We start from the raw sequence: 22,181 nt of genomic DNA on the forward strand, positions 1-22,181 counted from the left end.
TGGTACTGGATGACCACAATGTTGCCACATATTCTAGTCTAGGCCTTATCAGAGTGACTTAATATTTTTTTTAATAATTTCTTCGTCCAAATATGTAAAAGCCACTTTTATTGATCTTAGGAAGTTATAAGATTCTCCGATAATTTTGTTTGTTTATCAGAGGATAAGTTGTTTGAGATAATTACTCTCAGATCTTTTTCAGATCCCACATTCTTTACCTCCTTAGTTCCAATTTTATATTGTCCTGATATTCTATTTTTACTTTTTCCAAACTCCATTATGCAACACTTTTTTATGTTGAAGTCCACTTCCCATTTCTGACTCCACTTCCAAACTTTATTCAGGTCTTCCTGTAGTGATTTGCAATCTGTTTCGGTTTTTACTTTCCTTAATTCAGCGTCATCTACAAAGAAGCTCATGTAACATTACACATCATCATCCATGTCATTCACATAAATAGCGAACATTATTGGAGCCAATACAGATCTTTGCGGAACTCCTGTAATCACCTCCTTCCAACCTGAATATTTTTCTCAGAGTACTACTCTTATCTCTCTACCATTCAGGAAGTCCTCCATCCATTTTAGCAGGTTGCCTTGTATCCCTCCTATATGTTCCAATTTTTTTAATAATTTTTTGTGTGGTACCTTGTCAAAAGCTTTTTGTAAGTCCAAGAAAGCACAATCAGCCCATCCATCCCTTTCTTGTATTATATCTATTAGTCTTGATTAAAAACAGATTAAAATTTGTGGTACATGATCTTCCCTGTCTGAACCCAAATTGTCTTGGGTTTATTATATTATTTTCTTCCAAGTGTTTTACCCATCTATTCTTGATATTTTTCTCACAAATGCTTGTTAGTGGTACCAGTCTATAGTTAGCTGGTTCTTCCTTGTTTCCTCCTTTATATATTGGTACAATGTTAAAAAAAATTCCAGTCTTTTGGTATTTTTCCAAGTTTAAGTGAGCAACTTATTATGTTATATATTGTGTCCATTTTTGCCCCCAAAAACATGTTCTTGGATTGTGACTAATCCAACATGTTGGAAGACACAAGGTATATATTAAATGAAATGCTGAAGAAGGAGGAAATCTAGTAATTATGGGTGATTTTAACTCTAGAGATATATGTTGGGAGAAGATGACAGTGAAGGGTGGAGAGGACCTTTGGGGAAACATATTACTTGAGATGACCATAGAATACAAAATGACTCAATGAGTAAAAGAAAATACCAGATATAGAAATAATGAAGTACCATCGAGACTAGATCTGATATATATACATCAGAGCTTGAAATTGTTGATAAAATTGAATACAAGACACCAATTAGGAAGAGTGATCACATACTGCTTGAGCTCAAACTAAAATAAATATATATATATATATATAAATATATATATGTAAGGAGTGAAACAAGAAACACAGAAAAGGAAACTAATGCATAACAAAATGGACTTTGGGAAACTTAGAAAGTTCTTTCATAAAGTAAGTTGAGAAAAATTCTGTAATGAAGCACAAGTGGAAGAGAAATGGATGATTTTGAAGGAAATCTATAATGAAGGAGTGGATAAATATGTACCAAAACAAAAACAGGAGATGGTGTACATTAAGTGCTGGTATAACAAAATGTGTAGTGAGGCAAAAAAGAGAAGAGACAAATCTTTGAAAAACAAGAAAAAAGAAAAAAAAATGGAAGGTGAATATGTAAAAATACGTAGGGAAGAAGAAACTATGGAAAAGACATAATAGACAAATGTAAAGATCAACCTAAATTATTCTATAGATATGTGAATTTTAACTAAGAAATAAACAAATAGTAAAACTACGTCAAGGGAACATAGAATACACAGAGGATATAAAAATGGCTGAAATTATGAACAAACATTTCAAATCTGTGTTCACTAAAGAAAACATACACAATTGGGATGAAGGAAGTGGAGAAAGATCCCCCAATAAGAGAAATAACTGTGACACAGAAAGAAATAAGGGACCAAATAATGAACCTTGATGTCAGAAAATCACATGGCCCAGACAATATTGCAAACTGGATACTAAAAAAATGTATAGATGAACTAATAGACAAAATATACAAGATAATAGATTGCTCACTCAAGGAAAGCTACTGGATGACTGGAAAAATGCCAATATTGTACCAATATATAAAAGGGAAACAAGGAAGACCCAACAAACTATAGACCAGTCTCCCTTATAAGTACAATAACCAAAATTTGTGAGAGTCATCAAAAAGTAGATAGACAAAACATCTGGAGAGAATATACTAAATCCAAGACAATTCAGATTTAGACAAGGAAGATCATGTGCCACAAATTTGATCTGTTTCTGTTTAGGTTAATAGATATAATACAAGAAAGGGATGGATGGGCAGACTGTGCTTTCCTGGACCTACAAAAGGCATTTGATAAAGTACCACAAAAAATTATTAAGAAAACTTGCAACAACTGGAGGTATACAAGGAAAACTATTGAAATGGGTGGAGGATTTCTTGCATGGAAGAAAAATGAAAAAGGTACTCAGAGATAAAAATTCTACTTGGGAAGAAATGATTATTGGTGTTCCACAGGGATCAGTACTGGCTTCAGTAATATTTGCTATATATGGATGAAGGTGTGGAATGTTACATAAACTTCTTTGCAGATGATGCAAAACCACTAAAGAGAGTAATGAAACTGACTGTGACTCACTACAGGTAGATCTGAACAGGGTTTGGGAATGGAGTCAGAAGTGGGAAGTGAACTTCAACATTAAGAAATGTAGCATAATGGAATTTGGAAAAAGTAAAAAAGAAAAAAAAAAAAAAAAGGGGGGGGGGATATTGGGACAGTATAAAATTGGTGCAAATGAAGTTAAGAAAGTGGAATCTGAAAAAGACCTGGAATTAATCATCACAAAGGTCATGTCCCGTGACATAAACAAAATAGAGAAACCTACAATTTGTTAAGCTCAATAAAAGTGGCTTTTAATTACTTGGATGAAGAAATGGTAAAGAAAATATTAATCACACTGATAAGACCAAGACTGGAGTACACAGCGACACTGTGGACACCCAATACAAAAAAAGAATATAAAGAAAATAGAAATAATCCTAAGATCAATGACAAAGATGGCCCCAACACTTTCAAAGTTGACATATGAGCAAAGATTGTCTAAACTGGAACTACCAACCCTGGAACAAAGAAGAGAAAGAGGTGATCTGTTGGCCCTTTATAGAATAATGAAGGGCATGGAAGTCCTTGATAGAGAAGACTTATTAAATTGGGATAGAAGAAAACAAGGGGACATGAAAAGAAACTCAAAATGGACAGTTACAGAAGAAAAAAAAAAAGAAAAAAAAAAAATGCTTTCCACACAGAGTGGTGGATGTCTGGAACAAATTGGATGAAACAATAGTGTGTGCAAATACCATACATGAATTTAAGAAAAAACTAGATGTTGCAAGATAAAAAGATGGGACACCATGAGCATAGCTCCCCTTCCCATAGAATACAACAAGGTAAATACCTCCAGATCATTCAACAAGTTCCTGAAGATAGACCACCAAACATGATATTCCACAACTCCTAAACATTGGCCCCATAGAAAAATTCCTCTCAAAAAATGCTGGAGCCACACTAGCATGATTGTGTTCAAGACACCATTCAGCACTAAAACTGTACCATCACATGCCTTTGCCACAGAATAAAACTGCCCTGAATACAACCATTACACAGAGGGCTGTGCTCAACCAACACTGGCCAACATTATCCACACACCAACACAATATTTCTTCCTGGAGTAAACTATAGACCTGCCAGGTTACCTGGGAGCTGTGGGTCTTTGCAAGAAACCTGAGGCAGTGGATTATTTGATTGTTGAATATTTTTCCTGTATTTTACTGTCATTCTGTTTCTGTATTACTAAGCACATTTTTCTAATTACTGGTTTTGAGGATGGTCTTATGTTTACAGACGATCACCTTGAGCTCAGTGTCACTGGACTTTACACAGCTTCTACAGGATCTCGCACAGGAGGCCAACTTTGAGGTTACTTATGTGGATATTGAAGAAAAATCTGTCACAGGTAACTATTTAAAGGTATTCTCTATCAAAGGTGGAGTTGCACCAGTGTTGTGTAATGTTGCCATGATTGTCCAATGTGTATATTGATTAGGGACTGAGGAAGGTAAATATAAGTGATAGGCTGAGGTATGAAGTTAGTGAGCAAGAGTGGAGGGAAGTTGGAGGCAAGCCTGTTGTGGATGACTCTGCACTTGTAGCAAAGTCTGAGGATGGATTGAAGCAGTTATGGTTTAGTTTGAAAGCACATGTGAAAAGACAAATCTTAAAGTGAATGTGGGCAAAAGTAAGGTGATACTATATAGAAAGAGTGATAAGGGTGGCAGTTTGGAGGTCAGTTTGAAGGGTAAGAGGCTAGAAATGGATAGCTTTAAGTATTTGTGGTTGCATGTGGCATTGTATGGATTGGAAAAAGAAGTTAATTATAGGCTCAAGGAGGTAAGTGAATGGTTAGAATGAAAAGTGTTATGCAAAATAGGTATATGGAGATAAATGCAAAAAGAAGGTTGTATGAGGGCACTTGCAGTTTGAAGAAGGCTGAAAGGAAGATCCTAAATATATTTGAGATGTGTTTTGCATATCAGCTTTCTTCTCACAAATTTCTTCAGCCTCTCATCTGACTCAGCTTATGCAGTCATCCACAAATAACTGGTTCATCTCCCCTTTCCCTCCACTTTCACTAATTCCAAACCCCTTGCATTTACCCCCCTCTATCCAGTTCATTTACATGTTGAACAACCATAGTGACATTGCAACACAGGGACAATTCCACCTTACCTCTTTCTTCATTCCATATTCTCACACAAATTAATAATTTTACTACTATCAATATATTTACTTATGTACTAAACATCTATAACATATCCCATAATGCCCCTCTATCAACTTGTGCCATATACTTTCTCAAAACTCACAAAAGCTCAAAAGATTACTTTACCTTTGGCAAGAAATTCTTCCACATCTGCTGTAAAGGTAAAAATTTATTATAAATCTTATCTTAACCCCACACTGCTCTTTTCCAGTTACTTTTTCTGTCCTTATCCTAATCCACTCATTTAGCAACCTCCCACCTTAACTACACCTTTAAAATGCTTACATTCATACTTTTCCCCTTTTCCCTTGTACAGTGGAACTATGCATACACTCCTCCAGTCCACACTTTTCCTTGCCTTAGGCACATATGTCTCACTAGCCATTCTATTACAACATTCATCAGACCCTCCACATGACAACCATCTAATCTAAGTACCTTACCCGTCTTCATTCCTCTTAATTCTCATTGTATCTCCTCTTTTCCTACCGCCCCACTCTCTACATTCAAGATCTACCCATAATACAGATCTCATGTAATCCTCATTTTGGACACAACTACATAGTTCATTAATGCCTTTTCAACTAACCTCTCACCCACCACCCTGGACTCTTAACCCCTTCTATACGCTGATGCCTACGTAGGTGTCATGAGTAGCAAATGGGTACACAAGGATGCCGATGTCAGCGTCTTCATTATATTTATTGTAGTTGTACCTGCGTGACCCCCATACTCTGTAAACTGGCTTCATCATATTTTCTATGGTTATCAAAATTCATGGGTGAAAGAGAGAACGATCGATACAGCAGTGACTTTATTTTTTGTAATGAGAGTATTATGACACAACATTGTACGTCTGACAGCTAATGCTCCCCACAAGATTTTGGCCCGGAGTGAAGTGGTTAAACACTGGTTGTTCTCATTGTTTCCTTTCAAATCTCTAACATTTTTCTTCTATAGTTCCTCCCTGGCACCCTGTATCTCCCAACTACTCAGTCTGTTATTAATTTCTTAATCTACCATTCATCCTTCAAGGAGGGAGTCACAACATGTACAAAGATGGTGTGTGGAACAAGGAGGATGGGAGGAAATAGAAGGAAAGGTAGTGAGGGGTGGGATGAGGAAGCAAAGAAGGTTGTAGAAGAGAAGAAGCAAGCTTTCACAGATTGGTTACAAAATAGAATGAGAGAATCATATGAGAGGTACAAAGAGAAGAGGAGTAAAGCATAAGGTAAAGGAGGCAAAGAGGAGAGCAGATGTGAAATGGGGTAAGAGCATGACAGAAAATTTTGAAAAAGTATTAAAAAGATATTTTGGAAAGAAATTAAGAGGAAAAGGAGACGAATCAAATAGAGAAGAAAAGGTAAAAGGTGCAGATGGAGAGATGATAATGGAAGAGATGGCAGTAAGAGGAAGATGGGCAGAGTATTTTAGGAAGTTGCTAAATGTGAAGGAGGATAGGGAGGTAAAGATAGTTGCACTGGGAAGCATTAAGAAAATCACTGTGATGAGTGAGGAAAATGGAGGAGAAATAAGGAAAGATGAGATGAAGGCAGTTGTAAAAATGATGAGAGCAGGTAAGGCACCTGGTCTGGATGGGTGTCATGCAGAATGTCTAAAAAAAAAAGGAGGTACAGTGATGGTGGACTGGCTGGTGAGGTTATTTAATGTTTGTTTAAGAGAGGGTAGAGTGGTGGAGGACTGGAAGAGTGCCTCTATACTTCCACTTTACAAAGGGCAAGGGGATAAGTGCAAGTGTAGTAGTTTCAGAGGGATCAGTTTGTTAAGTGTATTTGGGAAGGCTTAAGGGAAGGTCATGGTTGAGAGGATCAGGAGAGGAACAGAGGGAGTAATTGATGAGGAACAGTGTGCATTTAGGACAGGTAGGGGTTGCATAGATAAGATTTTTGTGATAAGACATATGTGAGAAAGCTGTAGGAAAAGGTAAGAATATTTTTTGTGCTTTTATATGTATGGAAATGGCTTATGACAGGGTAGACAGGAAGGCACTGTGGGAGGTATTGCAAATATATGGGTTAGGAGGAAAGCTGTTGAGAGCAGTCATGAAATGGAAAGAGCGAGTGGTTTGAGGTAAAGGTGGGACTTTGTCAGGGATGTGTTATGTTGCCTTGGCTGTTTTAGCTTTTTACGTTATGGGGGGGGAAATTGCACTTCACTTCCTTTGTCCCAGTGCTATATTTTTTCTCTAGTGAAAACAGACTTGAAGTGATTGTTCATGACTTCAGCTATTTCTAGATCCTCTGTGTATTCTGTATTTCCATGGCATAGTTTCACCATTTCCTGTTTATTTTTAAGTTTGCCATTCACATATCTATAAAATAGTTTGGGTTAATCTTTACATTTTTCTATGATGTCTTTTGCATAGTTTCTTTTTTTCCTCTCTGCGTACTTTTACATATTTCTATAGTTAAAATCTATTTACCATTTTCCAGATTTTTTATATTTTCTCCATCTTTTCCAAGCTGTGTCTCTTCTATCTTTTGCCTCACTGCATCTTTTGTTAAACCAGTATTTAATGTACACCTCTTGTTTCTGTCTTGGTACGTATTTATTCCTTCATTATAGATTTCCATCAAGATTGTCCATATCTCTTCCACTTTTGTCTCTTTAACCTCTTCAGTACGGGCCAAAATGTCGCGGGCAGCATTAGCTGCCAGACGTACGATGTGTCATAATAATACTCGCAACATCAAATATAGTCACCGCTTATATTGGTTGTTCTCTCTTTCACCTGTGAATTTTGATAACCATAGAAAATGTGATGAAGACAGTTTAGAGAGTATGTCATTACGCAGGGGCAACTACAATAAATATAATCAAGACGCCGACATGGCAGCCTCGCGTATCCACTTGCTCCTCATGCTGCCTACGTATGCGGCACCGTATGGAAGGGGTTAATGTAGAACTTTTCTTAATTTGCATTTTGAAAGAATTTCTTAAGTTTTCCAAAGTCCGTTTTGTTGTACATCAATCTTCCTTTTCTGTATTTTTCATTTCTCCATTTCTTTAGTTCAGCCTCTATTAGTATGTGGACACTCCAAATGGTGTTTTGTATTCAATTTTATCCACTATTTCAGGTTATGTTGTAAATATTAAATCTAGTCTCGACAGTTCGTCACCACACCTCTTTTACTAATCTTTCTTCACTCATTCTTTCCATATGTCCAACCATCCCAATACTCTTTCATCAACCTTATCTCCCAACTCCCTTTCCACCCCTGTTCTCTTGCTCACCTCCTCATTCCTCATTCCTCAGAGGGATCAGTAGTAACCCCCATCATACTTCTCAGACACTTCATCTCAAACACATTTAGACTCTTGCTCTCTTCCTATCTTATGTTCCATGTTTCTGCCCCATACAGTGCTGTCAGCACTGGAGTCAGCACTGGAGAAAATGAAGAGTTTAAGGTCACTTATGGTCACATATAGCAAGGAATGTTGAGTGAGGTTGAAGGGAAATTATACATACATATACCAGAAAGTCCTTCCCGTTTTGTAATAGGGTGGTTGAGTTGAAGCATGTACAACCTCCTCCCCACACACACACACACACAGTGGTGTAGTTGGTAAAGCGCTGAACTGCCACCATAGTGGCCCGCAGTTCTTGGTTTGAATCCTGCCCAGGGCCGAAATTATTTCGGTACCGCTGCGCTTCGGGTCGTTACTCTGACTCTCGTGGGCGGGGAGTTGGGGGTGTGTGTGTGTGCAAGGTCATAGCATTACCCATAGATCGGACCTACGAGCTCTGAGCTCTCTTCCAGGAGGGAAATAGCTGTCGATCACGAGTCCAACATGCGATCCAAAGACCAAGTGAATACACAATCCCATACCCATCCAGAAACCCATTTGTTGTCCCTTCTCTCTTTTAGAATGGTAGTTGAAGTTAGAAGTGATCAGTATTATTTTTAGGAGATTAGTCTTCCATTTTAAAAGAATGCCATGTGACTAGCCCATAGGGATGCCAATAGAATATCTTTGAATATTCATGATATAAAACTTCAGCAGTGAATGCCCCAATCAGGATCCACAGGATGGGGACAAACTTAGGAGATCATTCCCATCTCCTTCACCTATTGGAACTACATGGGTCTTTCTAGAGGTCACAAGTGTTCTGTATCTTGTACAACCTCTACTATACTTCCTCTTTTTTTTCTCACATCTTTCTGTAACTGCTCTATTCACACAGTAAAGCAGCCCCACATTATCAAAATAGACACTGGTGCAACATATTTCTGAAATGTAATTTTTTATTATTATTATTATTATTATTTTTTATTTTATTTTTTTTTTATTATTATTATTATTATTATTATTAATTTTTTTTTTTTTTTTTTTTTTTTTTTTTTTTTAACCTAGTTGTATTTTACGGGAAGGGGAGCTATGCTCGTGGGGTCCCGTTTTCATATCTCATTTTATCTAAACTATTTTTAAATTCATGTATTGTTTTTGCACACACCACTTTCTCATCTAACTTGTTCCAACTGTCTATTACTCTGTGAGGAAAGCTGTTCTTTTTCAAATCTCTTCTATAGCTGTCTTTTTTTATTTTCTTTCCGTGTCCTCTTGTATTTCTGTCATCCTATTTTATCAGATTCTCTCTATCAGTAATTTCTATGCCTTTCATGATTCTGTAAATAGCTATCAAATCTCCTCTCTTTGCTCTAGTGTCTGTAGTTCAAGTTTTTCTAGTCTCTCTTCATATGATAGTTTTGAGAGTGTTGGTGCCAATTTTGTAATTGCTCTTTGTATTCTTTCATGTTTTTTTATAAATTATTTTGTACTTTGTGACCATATCATTGCTGCATATTCCAATCTTGGTCTTATCAGGGTGATTAGGATTTTCTTCACCATTTCTTCATCCAGGTAGGTAAATGCAACTTTGATTGTTCTTATTAAATTATAAGTTTCTCCAAAAATCCTATTTATATGTTTCTCAGATGACATATTATTCATAACAATGACTCCCAGGTCCTTCTCATTTTCTACTTTTTTTATTCCTTCTTCTCCCAATTTATATGCTCTTGTTATTCTGTTTTTGCTTTTTCCAAATTCCATTATACTACACTTTTTTGTATTGAACTCCATCTCCCACTTCCTACTCCATTCTTGTACTTTATTTAGATCTCTCTGTAGTGATTCACAATCTTCTTCAGTTTTCACTCTTTTCAGTAGTTTTGCATCATCTGCAAAGAAGCTCATATAGCTTTCAATTCCTTCATCCATATCATTAATATATATAGCAAACATTATTGGGGCCAGAACTGTTCCCTGCGGAACACTGCTTATTACTTCATCCCATTTTGAGTGCTGGTTTCTTATCACTACTCTCATTTTTCTTTCTTGCAAAAAGTCTTCCATCCAATTTAGCAGTTTGCCCTGTATTCCTCCTTCAGTTTCTAATTTCTTAAGCAACTTCTTATGTGGTACTTTGTCAAAAGCTTTCTTTAGGTCTAGAAATGCACAGTCCGCCCATCCATCTCTTTCTTGTATTATATCTATTAGCCTTGAATAGAAACATATTAAATTGGTGACGCATGATCGTCCTTGTCTGAATCCAAATTGCCTTGGATTTAACACTTTGTTTTTTTCTAAATATTTTACCCATCTACTTTTGATAATTCTTTCACAAATTTTTGCTATTGTACTTGTTAGAGAGACTGGTCTATAGTTGGTAGGTTCTTCTTTATTTCCTCCTTTATATATAGGTACTATATTTGCTTTTTTCCAATCTTCTGGAACTTTTCCTTCTTTCAAGGAACTATTTAGTATGCTATGTATTTTGTCTGCCAGTTCATTCCTGCATTCTTACAGTATCCAGTTTGCTATTTCATCTGGTCCATGCGATTTTCTGACATCAAGATTACTCAAGTGTGTTAATATTTCATTCTTTGTTACTTCTATTTCTTCCATAGGGGGGACTTTCTCTTTCCATTCGTTCTCTTCAGGTTGTATGTTCTCCCTTGTAAACACTGATTTAAAATGTTTGTTCATAATTTCCGCCATTTCCATTTCCTCAGTGTATTCAACTCCCTCCTGTCTTAATTTCTCCAAGTCTTGTTTGTTTTTCAGTTTATTGTTTACAAATCTGTAGAATAATTTTGGTTGATCTTTTCACTTTTCTATGATATCTTTTTCATATTTTCTCTTTTCCTCTCTGCACATTTGTACATATTCATTTCTATAACAGGTATATATTTTCCATTTTTCAGGTTTTCTGTATTTTTTCAATCTGGTCCAGGCTTTGTCTCTTTTGTCTTTTAACTCCCTACAACTTTTGTTGTACCAGCATTTTACATATTCTTTTTCTTGTTTTTGTCTTGGGACATACTTTCCACTCCTTTTTTTGTAAATTTTTGTCAAAATATTCCATTTCTCTTCTACTGTTGTTTCTTCTTTGTATATTTCTTCCCAGTTTTCCTTTTGAAAGAATTCTCTTATTTTATCAAAGTTTGTTTTTTCATACATTCTTCCTTTTCTATATTGTTAATTTCTTTTCATATATTTTTCTTCATTCATTAAGTTCCAGTTCAATCAATATGTGGTCACTTTTACTTATTGGTGTTTTATATTCAATTTTGTCCACTATTCTAGGTTCGGATGTAATTATTAGGTCTAGTCTCGATGGCTCTTCTTCATTTCTATACCTAGTGTTCTCCTGTATCCATTGTGTCATTGTATGGTCAGTAACCATCTCAAGTAGAGCGTTTCCCCATGAGCCGTCTCCACCCTTTACTGTCATTTCTTCCCAGCAGATTTCTTTGCAATTAAAGTCGCCCATCATAACTATTTTTCCTCCCTCTTCCATTATCTTGTTTAATGTTATCTTTGTGTCCTCTAACATACTTTTATGTTCACTCTCTTCCCATGAGGCTGTTTTTGGGGGCACATAATTTATCACAAACTTTCTGCTCTTCTTATCTCTGTCTTCTACTTCCATCATTATCATCTCTACTGTATTCTTTCCATATGTGACACACTTCACGTTTATATCCTTCTTAGTCAGGAACATAATCCACCCCCTTCCTTCTTCACTCTGTTTCTAATCCAATAATTATATGCATCATGTCCTACACTGTTGGGTGGTAGTGGACCTTTTAATTTTGTTTCTACAATTCCCATTATGTCTGGTTCTTTTTCTTTCAAATAATCATTCAGCTCATTCAATCCTGTTATTAATCCATCTATATTTGTGTAAGACACTCTTAGTTTTCTGCCACTTCCATTGTGTTCTCTGTTTCCCTTTTGTTTTTCTCTTGTATGTCGACTTTCTTTAGTTTCATATTCACTACTCTCCAATAGAATCTCTCTTTTTCTGACTCCGTTCTTATCTCGTTTTTTTCCTTAGCTTCAAGTCTTTTCTGTTTTTCTTCCTCTCTTTCCTCTTTATTCATTTCCCTTTTTATCCATACCTTTTTATATTGTTCACTTGTTGCTAGTTTCCCTGTTTTGGATAAGATATTCTCAGCCGTAGTTTGTGACCTGAATTTAATCTTAATTGGTCTGGTCTTGTCTGTACTATATTTCCTGAGCCTGAATTTCTCTTCGATTTGTTTCATTATTTCTGGTTCATCTTCCTGAACTAATTCTAGTAAATTTCTTACTTTTTCATTTTCCTCTTTGATCCTTGTGGTTCTATCTGGGTTATGTTTCTCTTCCATTCCTAATATAATTATACATTTCTTTCTGTCTGCTAAGTCTCTTACTATATTCTCCTGTCTCATCACTTTAATAACTGAGTTTTCAGTTTGTTCATTCATTTGCTGTCTGATTATGTCAGTGAATGCAACTTTGCTATTTTCTTGGATTTTTTTCCAACCCTCCTTGTTCTTATTATTCTCCTTTAAGACTTTATTCTCTTCTTTTACTTCTTTTAACTGATTTTTTATTCTTCAATTTCCTTAGTTAAGTTTTTGTTCGCCTTCTCTAGTTCTTCCAATTTTTCAACCCTCCGTATAATGTTGTTAACATGACCGAACCTACGCTCCAAGTCCTCGATCATCTTATCGACCTTCTCTTCTAGTCTTGTCAGTCGGGGGGGGTTGTGTCCCCCCCACCCTCTTTAAATCCCTGGAAAATATTCTCATCACTTTCTACTGTATTGCTCTTATCTATACTTCTAATCTTTACATTTTCAGGGGGGGGGGGTTGTGTCCCCCCCACCCTCTTTAAATCCCTGGAAAATATTCTCATCACTTTCTACTGTATTGCTCTTATCTATACTTCTAATCTTTACATTTTTATTAGACATTTCATCATCGCTCAGCTGGTCAGGGGGCCGTTTGTTTACCTTTCGCCTGTCTGCCTGGGCCAAGTCCTCTCCCTCCTCATTTCCTTCCATTTCCCTCAGCAATCCCTCCCCTTCTCCTCTTTCCCTACTTTCCTACTACCCCACGAGCAATTTCCCCCCCACCCTGTAAATACAATAGGCACTTCTCTTTGCGTTGGGATCCACGAAACTTCAATTTTCTTCAGAACGTCTTCTAAGCCGTCCGTTCGTTGAAGTGTGTGTGTGTGTGTGTATTTACCTAGTTGTAATATACGGGAGGGGAGCTATGCTCGCGGTGACCTGTCTTTGTATCTCTCCGCATCAAGTTTTATCTTAAAATCTTGTATAGTGTTAGCACATACTGTTTTGTTGTCTAATTTGTTCCATGTATATATCGCTCTGGGTGGGAAACTGTTCCTTTTCAAGTTTTTTCTATAACTATCCTTTTTCAATTTTTTTCCGTGTCCTCTTGTTTTACCGTTTTCCCACACTAATAGGTCATTCCTGTCTAAAACTTCCATTCCTTTCATTATTCTGTAGATAGCAAATCTCCTCTTTCTCTTCTTTGTTCCAGAGTTGGTAGGTTAAATTTGGATAGTCTTTGCTCATATGTTAGTTCGGCGAGTGTCGGTGCTAGTTTGGTTGTCGCTCTTTGTAATCTTTCTAGTTTCTTAATATTCTTTTTGGTACTGGGTGTCCAAAGTGATGCTGCGTATTCAAGTTTTGGTCTTATTAGTGTAGTTAGTATTTTCCTTATCATTTCTTCATCCATATAAGTAAATGCCACTTTGATTGCTCTCAATAAGTTATAGGTTTCTCCGAACATCTTATTTATATGCTTATCTGGTTTCATGTCCTTTCCAATCATCACTCCAAGATCTTTTTCATAGTTTTTTTTTTTTTTTTTTTTTTTTTCCCTCCCAATTCTGTAATCTTTTGATATTCTGTTTCTACTCTTTCCAAATTCCATTATACTGCATTTCTTAATATTGAATTTTAGTTCCCACTTTTGAGTCCAATTCCATATTGTGTCCAGATCTTGTTGCAATGAGTTGCAGTCCTCTTCCATTTTTAGCTTCTTAAGTAATTTTGCATCATCTGCAAAAAAATTATATAGCACTCCACGCCTTCATTCATGTCATTAATGTATACAGCGAACATGATCGGGGCCAGTACTGATCCTTGCAGGACACCGCTTTTTACTTCTTCCCAGTAGGAGAATTTTTCTCTAATTACAACTCTCATTTTCCTCCCAATCAGGAAGTCTTTCATCCATTCCAATAATTTTCCTCTGATGCCACCTTTTGACTCTATCTTATTTATTAGTTTCCTATGAGGTACCTTATCGAATGCCTTTTGCAGGTCCAGAAAAGCACAGTCTGCCCATCCATCTCTTTCTTGTATTATGTCTACTAATCTTGAGTAAAAGCAGTGTGTGTGTGTGTATTTACCTAGTTGTATTTACCTAGTTGTATTTTACGGGAAGGGGAGCTATGCTCGTGGGGTCCCGTCTTCATATCTCATTTTATCTAAACTATTTTTAAATTCATGTATTGTTTTTGCACACACCACTTTCTCATCTAACTTGTTCCAACTGTCTATTACTCTGTGAGGAAAGCTGTTCTTTTTCAAATCTCTTCTATAGCTGTCTTTTTTTATTTTCTTTCCGTGTCCTCTTGTATTTCTGTCATCCCATTTTATCAGATTCTCTCTATCAGTAATTTCTATGCCTTTCATGATTCTGTAAATAGCTATCAAATTTCCTCTCTCTCTTCTTTGCTCTAGTGTCTGTAGTTTAAGTTTTTCTAGTCTCTCTTCATATGATAGTTTTGAGAGTGTTGGTGCCAGTTTTGTGATTGCTCTTTGTATTCTTTCAAGTTTTTTTATACATTTTTTTGTACTTGGTGACCATATCGTTGCTGCATATTCCAATCTTGGTCTTATCAGGGTGATTAGGATTTTCCTCACCATTTCTTCATCCAGGTATGTAAATGCCACTTTGATTGTTCTTATTAAATTATAAGTTTCTCCAAAAATCTTATTTATATGTTTCTCAGGTGACATATTATTCATAACAATGACTCCCAGGTCCTTCTCATTTTCTACTTTTTTTATTCCTTCTTCTCCCAAATTATATGATCCTGTTATTCTGTTTTTGCTTTTTCCAAATTCCATTATACTACACTTTTTTGTATTGAACTCCATCTCCCACTTCCTACTCCATTCTTGTACTTTATTTAGATCTCTCTGTAGTGATTCACAATCTTCTTCAGTTTTCACTCTTTTCAGTAGTTTTGCATCATCTGCAAAGAAGCTCATATAGCTTTCAATTCCTTCATCCATATCATTAATATATATAGCAAACATTATTGGGGCCAGAACTGTTCCCTGCGGGACACCGCTTATTACTTCATTCCATTTTGAGTGCTGATCTCTTATCACTACTCTCATTTTTCTTTCTTGCAAAAAGTCTTCCATCCAATTTAGCAATTTACCTTGTATTCCTCCTTCATATTCTAATTTCTTAAGCAACTTCTTATGTGGTACTTTGTCAAAAGCTTTTTTTAGGTCTAGAAATGCACAATCAGCCCATCCATCTCTTTCTTGTATTATATCTATTAGCCTTGAATAGAAACATATTAAATTGGTGACGCATGATCGTCCTTGTCTGAATCCAAATTGCCTTGGATTTAGTACGTTGTTTTTTTCCAAGTATTTTACCCATCTACTTTTGATAATTCTTTCACAAATTTTTGCTATTGTACTTGTTAGAGAGACTGGTCTATAGTTGGTAGGTTCTTCTTTATTTCCTCCTTTATATATAGGTACTATATTTGCTTTTTTCCAATCTTCTGGAACTTTTCCTTCTTTTAAGGAACTGCTTATTATGCTATGTATTTTGTCTGCCAGTTCATTCCTGCATTCTTTCAGAATCCAGTTTGCTATTTCATCTGGCCCATGCGATTTTCTGACATCAAAATTACCCAAGTGTGTCAATATTTCATTCTTTGTTACTTCTATTTCTTCCATAGGGGGGACTTTTTCTTTCCACTCAATCTCTTCAGGTTGTATATTTTCCCTTGTAAACACTGATTTAAAATGTTTGTTCATAATTTCTGCCATTTCCATTTCCTCAGTGTATTCAACTCCTCCTTGTCTTAATTTCTCCAAGTCTTGTTTGGTTTTCAGTTTATTGTTTACAAATCTGTAGAATAGTTTTGGTTGATCTTTACACTTTTCTATAACATCTTTTTCATATTTTCTTTTTTCCTCTCTGCACTTTTGTACATATCCATTTTATTTTCCATTTTTCAGGTCTTCTAGTTTTCTTGTTGAAAGAATTCTCTTATTTTATCAAAGTTTGCTTTTTCATACATCATTCTTCCTTTTCTATATTGTTCATTTCTTTTCATATATTGTTCTTCATTAAGTTCCAGTTCAATCAATATGTGGTCACTTTTACCTATTGGTGTTTTATATTCAATCTTGTCCACTATTCTAGGTTCAGATGTAATTATTAAGTCTAGCCTCGATGGTTCTTCTTCATTTCTATACCTAGTGTTCTCTTGTATCCATTGTGTCATTGAATGGTCAGTAATCATCTCAAGTAGAGCATTTCCCCATGAGTCATCACCACTCTTTACTGTCATTTCTTCTTTCCCTGTTTTGGATAAGATATTCTCTGCCGTCATTTGTGACTTGAATTTAATCTTAATTGGTCTGGTCTTGTCTGTGCTATACTTTCCGAGTCTAAATTTCTCTTCGATTTGTTTCATAATTTCTGGTTCATCTTCCTGAACTGATTCTAGTAATTGGCTTACTTTTTCATTTTCCTCTTTGATTCTTGTGGTTCTATCTGTGTTGTGTTTCTCTTCCATTCCTAATATAATTATACATTTCTTCTTGTCTGCTAAATCCCTTACTATATTCTCCTTTTGTCTCATCACTTTAATAACTGAGTCTTCAGTATGTTCTTTCAATTGCTGTTTGACTATGTCAGTGAATGAAACCTTATTTCCTTCATGGGTTTTCTTCCAATTTTTACTTTCTTTAGCTATCGTTTCTCTGTTTTCTTTACTATTCTTCTTCAATTCCTCATTCTCCACCTTTACCTCTCTTAACTGTCTTTTTAGGTCTTCTATTTCATCAGTTAAGTTTTTATTCGCCTTTTCCAGTTCTTCCAATCTTTCAACCCTTTGTAAAATGGTGTTCATATGACCTAACCTACTCTCCAAGTCCTCGATCACCTTATCAACCTTCTTCTCTAGTCTTGTCAGTCGGGGGGGGTTTGTGTCCCCCCCACTCTCTTTAAATCCCTTGAAAATATTCTCATCACTTTCTACTGTATTGTTCCTATCTATACTTCTAATCTTTACATTCTTATTAGACATTCCGTCGTCCTCCAGCTCGTCCTGTGGTCGTTTGTTTACTTTACGGCGGTCTGTTTGGACCAAGTCCTCTACCTCCTCATTACCTTCCATTTTCCCAGCAATCCCTCCCCTTCTCCTCTTTCCTTACTTTCCCACTACCCCACGAGCAATTTCCCCCACCCTGTAAATACAAAAAGGCACTTCTCTTTGCGTTGGGATCCACAATCTTCACTTTTCTTCAGAACGTTCTTCAAGCCGTCTGTTCGTTGAAAGTGTGTGTGTGTGTGTGTGTGTGTGTCTTGCGACACTGCTTCTGACCCAGGGCAGTGGACAGGATGCAGGGATGCTGTCATCCAGGAGGTGCCAAAATAAGAGGGAGGGAGGAGGGTGGAGGGGAGTGGAATATATAGGAAATGGAATAGGTGGGAGTTGTTTCTATGCCTTTTTCTTTTTGAGGGAAAAAGCCTTTGGTATATGTATGTATTTATTTATTTTTTATTATTATTATTATTTTTAACAAACTTTAAATTCTTTCAGGGCAACATCAGTGCCTGGTACAGTTGTCAACCCTGCCTGTTGCAGTATGCTATGGCACTGGCTCCAGCGTGAACGAGGCACAGACTCAGGCATCACACAATGCCCTTGAGTATCTCAAGATTATGACCAAAAAGTAAGACATCTGACACCACTTTGAGGACGGGTGGCACCACATCTCCAGGATGACCCTGGAAGTGCCGTGCCACTAGGTGTTGGATGTACACATAAGAAGGGGGAACATCGCCAGCAGTGCCACAACACTTGGCACTTGCCAGATTCTATCACCACCATGGAATACCATCTTAACAAAACCATGGAATCTCAGAGTTTTGTAACAAAACAAAAGTTGAAAAAAAAAGAAATATTTATGTCTTTTGAAAAGTCAGCTGATCTTTCTGTGGTATTGGCTAGTGTAGTACTGTGACACTGGTTGTATGTATAACCACACCAAATTAATATTATTATTTTTTTTTTTTTATGTAACAAAGGTCATACTCCAGAACCTTGCCAACTGACTGACTACAATTTTAGTGGATAATTCAGGAAACAATAAAACTCATAATTGATAAATTGAGGTATGGTGTTAGTAGAAACCATATCATAACTTTATAAATATCTGTAGGAATTAAATTTTGGCTTATCACATTAGCAGTTAATGAATATTAGGTTAATCTATTCTCTACAAATTTTGACTAGAAGAATTGGTATTCCTGTTTGTGTATGAATGCAAGCCAATATTATTCCTTACATATACACGTAAAATTTGACCCAAGTAAAGATGTACAAATGTACCTTGTCCAGTGTGTGCATCTGGAAAGCCCTGAGCAAACAGCTTCACTATGTTTACTTTAGAATCTGTGTGTATGTGTATTTATATATACATGTATGTGTGTGTATATTTGTATATATGTGTGTGTGTATATTTGTATATTGTGTGTGTATGTGTGTATATTATATATATATATATATATATATATATATATATATATATATATATGTATATTATATATATTTCCAAATGAAAGACAGCTTACTCATTGTTATGATTTTTGTGATGGCTTCCAATTCCCATGCCTATTTCTTAGTTGTAATTGGACGGGAAACCTACAGTTAAGAAATTGGAAAGGAAACTTAAAATCACCATGATCATTATAGGCAAGTATGCTGTGTCTTTCAGCCAGAAATGTATACAAGAAAATCCACTCTCAAAATTCTCAAAAATATGTACAAGTGAGTGAGAATCATCTCCCTGCTGCCATATAAAAATTTGTCAATACTCTCATTTCTATCTCAGGTGCAGCCTTAAGGCACAATCACTCAGTCTCCAGACCAGGTCTGAGATCTCTCACTGACAATTTCAACTATATCTCTGCCACCTTTCCACATAAGGAGAGCCGACAGCCTGCAACTGCCATGCTGCCCACCTATTACAATGAGTCTTTGTCATGATAACTGGATGTGAGGTGGGGGAGGGGGGTGATGGGTTTTGAAAATGGACAACTTAGCTGTCCATCTTAAGGACCTTCACATGCAGGTACTCATCATTGTTTTGTAAACATACATTCTACTTATATACCAAAAGACTTCTACCTTGCACTTGTATACACACACACATATATATATATATTATATATATATATATATATACATTTATATATATATATATATATATATATATGTGTATGTATGTATGCAAAATAACCACAGGAGAAGGGAAACTTGTAGACAGTAAGCACTTTCGTGTATATATATATATATATATATATATATATAAAGTCTAAGTCAAAATGTTTGCCACAAGGGGGTTGCAGCAATAAAAAATCCATAATAAACCAAATACAGGTACTTAACCCCTCTCTAGTACTTTGTTGGATGCCCTTCTCGCACTTGTCAAGGTGCCTAGGGACAGACTCTGCAAGGTGTTGGAACCACTGAGGGTCAGTATTGTTCCAAATATCTTGGATGGCCACCTTGAGCTTAGGGATTGATGATGTGTCACGGTCACATAACTTGTTTTTCATTAGTGCCCACAAGTTCTCAATGGGGTTTAAGTCAGGTGAATTTCCAGGCCAATCTTTAATATAATCCAATTGCACAAAATCAAACCAGTTCTTAATAAACTTAGCAGTGTGGTAAGGCATGAAGAGGTTTGTTTGGCACATCTCAAAACAATCTTCCAAATAATCACTCAGTGGTTGCAAGTATTGGTCTGCATTCATCAAAACATTCCTCGGTAGGATTACCTATTTCCCCACACTCTGGTAACCAAAAGCACCCCAGACCATGAATTTATCTGGATATTTAACAGTCCCTTGCTAGAATTTTGTGTCCCGGCCGCCGATACACTTTCCCACCTCGATTTCCAGTAATGCTGAATACAGCCTCATAACACTTGTTGCCACTTCTCCTTATCCCACTGCAGATATTTCTTGCAAAAAGCAACCCTATTTTTCCTCAGTTTAAGGGTGACAATCTGTTTCTTACAAGCAGTGTGGTGAGAGAACTTCAGGTCGTCATGGAGACGGTGTTGCACTATCCTTACAGACACATGAGCCAGTAACACAGGGTTCTTTTCCTTTAATTCTGGTTCTGTTATACATGGTTTATTACCCACCTGCCTCCTGAGCACCTTTAAAGTATGTGGGGGTAATTTTATGTGGCCTCCCTGTCAACTTTTTCTAAAGTGGCAGCTCAGTGTTTCCACAGTCACCAAATTTCTTTGTCCATCGCTGTACACTGTGTAGCAAAATGCCGGTTATAGACACTATTTCCTTATTAGATTTTCCTGCCTTACAGAGTGATGTAACAGCAGCAATGTGTTCACTTGCCAGCTCTTTAACTTTACCAATCACTACAAACTGTCCCATTAGTACACAGACCAAATTCATCCCTCAACTTCGACCTATAGATGGTAGGATTACTTTTTTTATGTTTTCCACTTCCATTAGGTGGTTTTATTCAGACATTGCGAAGTAGATGTCTTCATGTAGCCACAACTTCCATGACAAACAATTTGGCAGATTTGGAATGATACTAGAGGGATGAAACCAAAAAAACGACAAAATGTCTGATGCCATCCCTCTCGCGCCAAACATTTTGACTTAGACTGAATATATATTTACCTAGTTGTATCTTATGAGAAGGGGAGCTAGGATCATGGTGTCTCACCTTTGTACCTTGCAGTGTCTAGTTTGCTCTTAAATTCGTGTATGGTTTCTGAACACACTATTGTTTCATCCAGTTTATTCCAAGTGTCCACCACTCTGTGTGGAAAACTTATTTTCTTCAGATCTCTTCTATAACTATCCTTTTTGAGTTTCTGTGTCATCTTGTGTTTCTCTTGTTCCAATTTAGTAAGTCCTCTCTATCAAGTATTTCTGTGCCTTTCATGATTCTATAGAGGGTCAGTAGGTCACCTCTCTCTCTTCTTTGTTCCAAAGTCACTCCAGTTTAGCCAGTCTCTCTTTATATGACAAGTTTGAAAGAGCTGGGGCCATTTTTGTGGTTGTTCTCTGGATTCTTTTAATTTCCTTTATATTCTTGGTACTGGGTGACCATAATGTCACAACATACTACAGTCTAGGCCTTATTAATGTGACTAATATTTCTTTAATCTTTAATCTCTGTCAAGGACTTCCATGCCTTTCATGATTCTGTAAATTAGATCGCCTCTTTCTCTTCTTTGTTTCAGGGTTGGTAGTTCCAGTTTAGACAATCTTTGTTCGTATGCCAATTTTGAAAGTGTTGGGGCCATCTTTGTTGTTGCTCTTGGGATTCTTCCCCCCCCCCTCTCTCTCTCTCTTTTTCCCAATGTAATTAAAAGCCACCTTTATTGATCTTAGTAAATTGTAGGTTTCTCCAACTATTTTGTTTATATGCTTGTCTGGGGACATGTCTTTGGTAATAATTTCCTCTAGGTCTTTTTCGGAACTAACTTTCTTTACTTCTTTTGTACTGATTTTATATTGTCCTAATATTCTTTTTTTTACTTCCTCCAAATTCCATTATACTATATTTCTTAATGTTGTAGTTCACTTCCCACTTTTGACTCCATTCCCAGACTTTGTCCAGGTCTCTCTGTAGCGATTCAGTCTTTTTCCTT

At 36.4% G+C, this 22,181-nt stretch overlaps 1 protein-coding gene across 2 annotated transcripts in view; it reads left to right on the forward strand.

Annotated features, from left to right (window-relative positions):
• Positions 1-19,737, forward strand: part of loqs (double-stranded RNA-binding domain-containing protein loquacious) — a 181,044-nt gene extending 161,307 nt beyond the window's left edge. The window contains exons 8-9 of one of the 2 annotated variants that reach the window (XM_076208516.1): positions 3,967-4,078; positions 18,080-19,733. In XM_076208516.1, the coding sequence (XP_076064631.1) occupies positions 3,967-4,078; positions 18,080-18,216 (249 nt within the window). In that variant the 3' untranslated portion in view covers positions 18,217-19,733. Of the gene's footprint in view, positions 1-3,966; positions 4,079-18,079 lie in introns of both variants that reach the window. The other variant, XM_076208515.1, reaches the window with a different exon arrangement.
• The last annotated feature ends 2,444 nt before the right edge of the window (positions 19,738-22,181 follow it).

Source organism: Oratosquilla oratoria, chromosome 25 (genome assembly GCF_046742065.1).
Source record: "Oratosquilla oratoria isolate Oo_2021 chromosome 25, ASM4674206v1, whole genome shotgun sequence".
NCBI lineage: Eukaryota > Metazoa > Arthropoda > Malacostraca > Stomatopoda > Squillidae > Oratosquilla > Oratosquilla oratoria.